Source organism: Peromyscus leucopus, chromosome 22 (genome assembly GCF_004664715.2).
Source record: "Peromyscus leucopus breed LL Stock chromosome 22, UCI_PerLeu_2.1, whole genome shotgun sequence".
NCBI lineage: Eukaryota > Metazoa > Chordata > Mammalia > Rodentia > Cricetidae > Peromyscus > Peromyscus leucopus.
This window is the reverse complement of record NC_051081.1, coordinates 26,821,905-26,829,839: the sequence shown is the minus strand read 5'-3', so window position 1 is coordinate 26,829,839 and position 7,935 is coordinate 26,821,905. Positions and strand designations below refer to the sequence as shown.

At 40.6% G+C, this 7,935-nt stretch overlaps 2 protein-coding genes across 2 annotated transcripts in view; both read right to left on the bottom strand.

Moving 5' to 3' along the window:
• LOC119086451 (serine/threonine-protein kinase D3-like) overlaps window positions 1-4,952 on the bottom strand; it is a 6,162-nt gene extending 1,210 nt beyond the window's left edge. Inside the window, exons 1-4 of the mRNA XM_037198007.1 lie at window positions 4,896-4,952; window positions 4,253-4,351; window positions 2,556-2,820; window positions 9-171 (exon numbers count right to left, since the gene is read on the bottom strand). Coding sequence (XP_037053902.1) covers window positions 9-171; window positions 2,556-2,820; window positions 4,253-4,351; window positions 4,896-4,907 — 539 coding nt within the window. The 5' untranslated portion in view covers window positions 4,908-4,952. The remainder of the gene's footprint in view (window positions 1-8; window positions 172-2,555; window positions 2,821-4,252; window positions 4,352-4,895) is intronic.
• Window positions 4,942-7,935, bottom strand: part of LOC114695785 (serine/threonine-protein kinase D3) — a 29,780-nt gene continuing 26,786 nt past the window's right edge. The window contains 1 exon segment of the mRNA XM_037198032.1: window positions 4,942-5,056. Within this exon segment, the coding sequence (XP_037053927.1) occupies window positions 5,013-5,056 (44 nt within the window). The 3' untranslated portion in view covers window positions 4,942-5,012.

The window sequence follows — 7,935 nt, the reverse complement described above, 5'->3', positions numbered from 1 at the left end:
TGCTGAACCTGCTGCTCTTTTGAGTGGTTTCATTAGTGAAGACAAACGCACAGGAGGCTAAGATGCAGAACCTTTTTTCCTTTACCTGTAGCCAAGGATGACTAAGAGATTTGTCAACACTGAAGCGTTTTCTCATCTTCACTTGAAGCAAGTTGTTTATCAAATCAATTGCTAGATGAAAAGGCAAAATTAGATACATGAGTTTGTATACACAGATACAAAGCTGTGATTCTGCCTGCAGGAGGGCATGGAGAAACTTTTGCTTCTCTATTATACAAAATTTAACACAGGGAGTGACCCATAAATGCTTCCTGCAGTAAGTATGAACACCAACTTCTTAGGTTAAGGCTGCAGAACAGAGTATAGGTTACAAGAATACACTGAAGCCAGATGGGTAAGGCTGATAGGTACTAGTGACATGGTCTATTTCTAAACTATGCTGTACCTTGATTTCCTCATCTGTACAATGGAACTGTTGAGAAGAGGAAATCAGTTTAATATAAGTCTTAGACTGTGTTTGGCACACAGGTGCTAAGTATTCATTACTGTTATTTGAGGATGAACAAAACAGATTCTGATTCCAGATGACCATTCTTCCAATGATACCACAATGCTCTCTCTTCCCTGACCGGTCTGAAAAGTGGCATACGTCACTCTTCTACAGCTACATTGAGAAGGAAGAGGCAACAATAACAGAAGTTCAGGTTTTAGCAATCAGGTTAGGGGTGACTTTGTATTCTTGGTGAAAACTTAGCACATTTTACTCAGTTATTTGGAGAAATTGAACCACTACAAAATCAAGGCAACCATAAAACTACACACTGACCACAGACTATATAATGACACGTTTGGAATATTGAGAAAGAAAGCCTACTCCCAACTTGCAAAGGTTTTCCCCAAGTACTTCATTAACTTCCGTGTTTCAATTCCCCCCACCCTTGTCTATCTTGTCAACTGGGTTCACTGTCTGCATTAATTTCAGGAAGTGCTGAGTCTGAATCTAGGCTGCGGCCAAGTGAATGACAGGAGAGGTCTGTGGCCAGACTGCCTTTAGAGCTCTATGACAGCTTTGAAGACCAAAATCTCCCAGTGGACTTCAGCTTTTTTGTTACAAAGTGAACCTGGCAGGCTGCTGTCTTTTCTTGTTGTTCACAACACTCCTTCACGTCAGTGGGGTATTTATCAAACTGTCATCCGGCCAGTACGTTTGGAAAGGTAAGAAAGACCTATTCATTCAATAGCTGGCTAAACTTGGGTGGGGATATTCCTTAGCACTACGAGGGGACTGGTTCCTAAGGATGGCATACTCCATCAGTAAACTAAAGAGGACCAACCTCATTCCCCTTCCTGTCTTTCTCCTGCCTGCCTTCCCCAAGAAAAGGTCTTGTATAAGGCTCTGAAACCTCCACAATACTGGAATTACTGGCATCCGCAACAGTCCTGGCTGATTCTTGACATGTTCAGAAGCAGGCATTACAAATTAAAAAGCTTCACTAGTCATGAACACTATAGCATGAAGCTTCCTGGTAAAAGATCGGAAGGACGGAAAACATGAACCGCAGATAACAAAAGCTCATTCTAGGTATAAAGCACAAGAGCTAAAAATGTCTAATCAATCTGTACTGAGGACTGGAATAACTAATTACCAAAACATATACTTTAAAAAAATGCCCAGGGGCTGGAGAGATCAGAGGCTAGGAGCACTGACTGCTCTTCAGAGGTCCTGAGTTCTATTCAGCTTGTGACTCACAACCATCTGCAATGAGATCTGATGCCTTCTGGCCTGCAGTCATACATGCTGTATACATTATAAATAAATAAATCTTAAAAAAAAAAAAAGAGAAAGAAAAAATGCCAACTGTTAGCCTATGTAGACCTTACATAGCTTGGAGGAGGGAGGGCAGGATGACCACAAGTCAGGAGGTCTCTGAAGAACTGCAGTGGTGAGGGGAGACCTTGTTGGCAGGAGGAAAGACCTAAGCGAGATTCGGAAGAGTTTAGAAGAGAGTATACATCAGTTTTGTGTAAGAAGTAGGGGTGAGGCTCAAAGGCGCTCCAAGGGCCATATCAGAAACCGATAGCGGCAGTGTCGTTAAAGGGAAGCCAGAGGATGAAATAACTTCCCCACAGATGGCTCGGGCCGCAGCCCCCGAGGAGCCAGGGGCAGGCTAGTGAGCAGCACAGGTAAAAGATATTATAGTCGTTTCTGGATGAGGCTGCTGGAGCCGGGGTGACTGCTGTGCCTAAAAACTATGAGAAAAACAGAGACAAAGAAAACAGCTTAAAAGTAGAGTACTTGGCCTTGCATAGTGGTGCACAGAGCTCTGTCAGTTCAAGGCCATCCTGGTCTACATGGTAAGTTCTAGGCCAGCCAGAGCTACAAAGTAAGCCCCTATCTCAAAAATAAAAAGTAAATAATAATAATAATTAAAATAATAAATACAAGTAGAGTTCTCAAAGACTGGTAACAGATTAGGGAAATGAAGAGGCAGGGTGACTTGTGATCACAAAGATTTTAGGCTATTGCGAAACTGAAACGTAATTTTTTTTTTTACCTTCACTGGAAATTTCTCGCCATGGATTTGGTGGGTACATAAACGCAGCATTTTGGATTTGGTCATTTATATCTTCATCTTCATTGAACGGAAATGTGCCGCTGAGGCTCACGTAGACGATGACCACTGACCACATGTCTAGAGAACGGTTGTAGCCTTTGCTCCTGAGAACCTCGGGGGCTAAGTAGGCTGGCGTCCCCACCACTGACCGCCGGAAGGACTTCTCACCAATGATGCGTGCAAACCCAAAGTCACACAACTTCACCTGGAAATGGACATATCAATACTTGTCCCTAGATACTCTCAATGCACTTAACCAAGGTACTAATTCTACACAAAGCAGTTACAGACAGGGAAACGGAAATACCATTTCCCCAGAGACGGACAAATACAACTACAGCTCTTTGATACTCCAGTAGTAGGAAGAGCTATCGTAGTGCACAGTTTAAAAACAATTTGTACTCTATCTTCCAGACTCACAGAGCAAAGGTTCAGTTTGGTTGTTTTGATGAGATGGATGGAGGGTGCTGATCTTTGATCCCTCGTAAGGGAATCCCTTTTCTATCCTCTGTAAGTAGGAATTTTATTTCAGTTTTGAATCCTCAGTGGACTCTCAGTGTCTGGGCATATAGAAGTACTCAATAAATGTTTTGCTGCATGAAAAATAAGCTACAGTATTTTGAAGCATTATTTTACTGAATCTTAGAACAGTGGTTCTCAACCTGTGGGTTGTAACCCCTTGGGGGTCAAAGGATCCTTTCACAGGGTCACCTAAAACTATAAACACAGATACTTACATTACAATTTGTAAGAGTAAAATTACAGTTATGAAGTAGCAACAGAAATAATGTTATGATTTGGGGTCACCACTACATGAGGAAAGTAGTAAATCTGAGAACCACTGTCTTAAGATTCTGTTGCCAAGGATGCTACCTATCGGCAGGTAAGGACAACAAGGCTCACAGAATGACAGGAAGGACTGAGGAGTAAGTGCTCTCTACACTGATGAACTAGAGACTCCAGCCTGTTTGAAGAGTTACCGCGGTTGAACTGCCGCACATGTTCCTCAGGAAGTGTTCTGAAAGTAGGATGGGCTTGGCAGAGCTCAGGACACATTTTAGACGATGTTAGATTCTGGTTATTACTGACTGCAGCTATCCTGAAATGCCAAGCACTTCCCAGAGGAAGTGCCATGATTGACACCTGACTTAGGAAAAGCATTACCGTCAAGTGAGAGAAGGGATCCGATGTCTACAAGAGCACAGTACACACAGACACTGGAGGACACAGGGGGAGACACATTCAAATGCTGCTTGCCGTTTCTAGTACATGTCATACGGCACATGTCTCATGAATAATATTTTCTGCATCATAACTGCATTTGGTGACTCTTCGACTCAGATATTTGAAGTGCACAGATCTTAAGTGTGTGGTTGTGGGCCATTTATACATAATTAGAACCCACTCCCCAAAAAGCCCAAATTTTATTTCTTCAGACCTATTTATGTCTAAAAATGTTTTAACGGGCAAGAGCAATACACTAATAAAGCCTGACTTTAATGATGTGGCTACCGATTCAAACTGGCAGTTACAGACTCCAAGGGTATGTACTTGGTGCTCTGTTTTGTATTAGGAGGGTGGTTTGTAATGTCACCAACTCAAAATAGTTCTTAATCAGGTTCTGGAGAATGTCTCACCTGAGGAAATGGCTCTGCTGATGCAAGCAGCACGTTTTCGGGCTTTAAATCACAGTGCACGATATTCTTAAAGTGGAGATTCCTCAAGGCAACGAGTATCTGTTAGGACAGAGGTCGTGAGAGGAGAGACTAAGCGCAATCAGAGCGGAGTGGCAGGCAAGCGTGAAAGGGCTGCGATGAACCCAGTGCTTTACATGCCAGCCCAAGACAAGCTGCTCCTGCAGAGCACCCACATGGCCGCTCCAACTGTTTGTAACTCTAGATCCGTACGATCTGATGCCTTCCTGACCTCCAAAGGCAACACACACACACACACACACACACACACACACACACACACACACACACACACACGGTAGACATATATACATACAGGCAAAACACTCATACACATAACAAAATTTAAAACTGAGTCTACCCTGGTAAAGGGCTTTTTAAAAAATGCCTAGAAAATCTACTAAACTCCAATATGGCTTCTTGAATTGTATGATAATTTCAAAACTCCACTATATTTAATCAAGATGTAGCTAAAAGTATTATTGTTCTCTTTTATTATGATTACTAATGCTTAATCTCCCAATACGTACACTTGGTGCCATTTAATTCTCTTAGTTTTACTGGCTTTAAGGTAGAGTTAAAATACCTGTGTGACCATGAATTTAGTAATTCGTTCTGGAAGTCGACTTTTTCACTGGACAGAATCATCTCCAACATATCTCCATGAAGTTTTTCCATCACTACGAAGACTCGTTCTGGGGTTTCAAACATACACTCCAGATTTACGATCCCAGGGTGGTGTAGATTCTGAAGAGAAGTGGCAGGGTGTTTGGATGATCAACTTGAGTAGAGAACTAATCTTACCATGAAACACCTCAAATCCTGCGATGATTTATATGAATATACACAACAGAAAGAGAAAGAGTTTACTCTCACCCTCCTTAAAGAAGCTTCTTTTTGCATTAGACGGAGACCATTACAGAACAGGTCCAAATGCAGAGACCACGGAGTACCCAACACCAGACGACACACCCACAACCAACCCTATGCTGGAGGCTCAGAACACCGTGGCGGGGCCAGAAGACCAGGAAGCCTGTTGTAAGATAGTTTCTGCTATACATGACAGGGAGGCTGCATCACGGAATTTCAATAGTACAGTTGTCTAAGCAAGACCCACAAAATGACACTACCGGGTGACAGGCCAACACGGATGGGAGCCATCTCAGAGGGCCACCCCTACAGGAAGAGCTCCAGACAAATAATGACTGCCGGAGAGGGAGAATCAGTCTGCCACAGGGGTGAGCCCGAGAGAGCCAATCCCAAGCAGTGAGCCCTAAACACACATACACATGAAACCAGCAGATTTATTTATAAATTTGCAAGCAATAATAGTGAATAAAAAATTTAGAAGGTAAACTAAAAGCATATAAAATAAAAACTACAAGACTCAGGTATGCTCCCCAATTGTGGGCTGTTTTCAAAGTCTTCTTTTCAACAAGAATGTCTCTGTATTTTAAATAACCAGCTTAGGCTGGCTACTTTACTTTTACACACTCACCTACCTCACACCCACAGAATTGACACCTGGATTTACCGCAGTATTTTCTTTACTAATCCCATTTCTAATACTTAAAAATTTCTTCTGCTTTCCTTAGCCATTCTTTTTATACACATTTATTTGTGTGTGTGTGTGTGTGTGTGCGCGCGCGTGCGTCTCAGGGTACATATGGAAGGGTGGCTAGAGTATAATTATAATAGGGATTCCTTCAATCGATGTGAAAAGTTTATGTGGAATGCTCACTGACTAAATCTTATAGAACCAATTTCAGTACGTAAGTATGATTTGAAAATTTTGTTTTACAAAGTATTTGTGGTATAAGTTCACATTATACTCTATCTTACATTCAAAGAACATTAAAGTTCATCTTTAAACTATATATTTATATACATAGAGGTTTGTTAAATTTACACACTGCCAAGAAAGACCTAAAGTCACAATTTTGCACACACACACTCCTTCCCTCAAATAAATAAGTTCATATGAAAGCAGTGTATCTGGAGACATCCTAAGATCACCTAATATGTAACATTGTTATAACAACCAGAATTCACTATGTGTGTTAAATGAAAATTCCTAAATTCAATACTGTCTGTCATCAAAGTCAAAGTGAAATCAATCCATTGATATAGATCCTTATTTTATTGTTTTACATATTAGTTGAACAGCAAGATTTCAAAATTAAATAGGAAAAGACATCAACAACACACTCTCATACCGAGCTTATATAAATGTTACTAATATTCTACCTAAAGTTAGCTTGTTGGAAGCAGGGCTTGAGATGAGCTTAGTTACTAACTGACCAGAAACTCTGATTATCATTCCTCTGAAAACACGAAGTGATGACAACATCAGAAATGTATCATTGATCATTTGCTTAAACACTCTTTCCTTCAAGGAAGCCTAAGTACACGGGTGTTTCCTTTTTTTTTTTTTGTTTTGAGACAGGGTTTCCCTGTGTAGCTTTGGGCCTTTCCTGGATCTCGCCCTGTAGACCAGGCTGGCCTTGAACTCACAGAGATCCACCTGGCTCTGCCTCCCGAGTGCTGAGATTAAAGGCATGTGCCACCACTGCCCCGCAGTTATTTCTTAAATAACATGCAAAAGCCACACAATGAACTAATGGGTATTTGCATATTATTATTATTCACAACATTTAGCAGATACAACAATCAAGCTAAATTTCTATCTTCTAGATAACTCCCAAAGGAGATAAAGACATTAGGTTAAAAGAAAAACACAAGTACTTTTTTTATGTGATTTACATTCTTGCTACCGAATCTTTCAAATATATTTTAACAAGTTGAGCATGGTGGTACGTATTTGTAATCCAGCACTCAGGAGACTTCAAGCTGGAGAAGCACCGTGAGAATGAGGCTATCCTGGGCCATACAGCAAGCCATGGTGTTAATAAAACCAAAACAACAAAAAATTCCAGATAAATAAAAAATAAACATCACCAAACTTGTAATGAAATAGTGCAATACAAATAACTTTGAATTAATAGAGCAACATAATTAATAGAACAACTTTTAAATCAGTGTTTATTTTAATGGTCATTAGTATATTCATGTCATTTCTGAGACTTTTTTTTTTTTGAGATTTATTATTATGTATACAGTATTCTGCCTGCATGTGTCCCTGCAAGCCAGAAGAGGGCACCAGATCTCATTACAAGTGAGCCATCATGTGGTTGCTGGGAATTGAACTCAGGACCTCTGGAAGAGCAGTTGGTGCTCTTAACCACTGAACCATCTCTCCAGCCCCATTTCTGAGACTTTGATGAATAAAATAATGACATGAAAAAAATACAGCAGAAGCATCAGTATCCCTGAATGAAGACTAGATATTTCCTTTATTATCTTTAGAGATTTCACTCAGAAAAAAAAGTTCTAATCAAACTAGTATTACAGAATAAAGTAATAGCAGTTCCCTTTAAACTTTTAAACACTATGGTGATCTTACAAAAAGGACCCGTACTGTTCGTATTCCAAAGATCAAAACCAACCCCGAAACCTGTCCTCATCTGCATCATCTACAATGCTCACTCAAAACTCATGAATCCACATGCCAGCCTGTGTCAGCCATTTTAACTGTTTACCTGTAAAATGGCCACCTCATTGCGGAG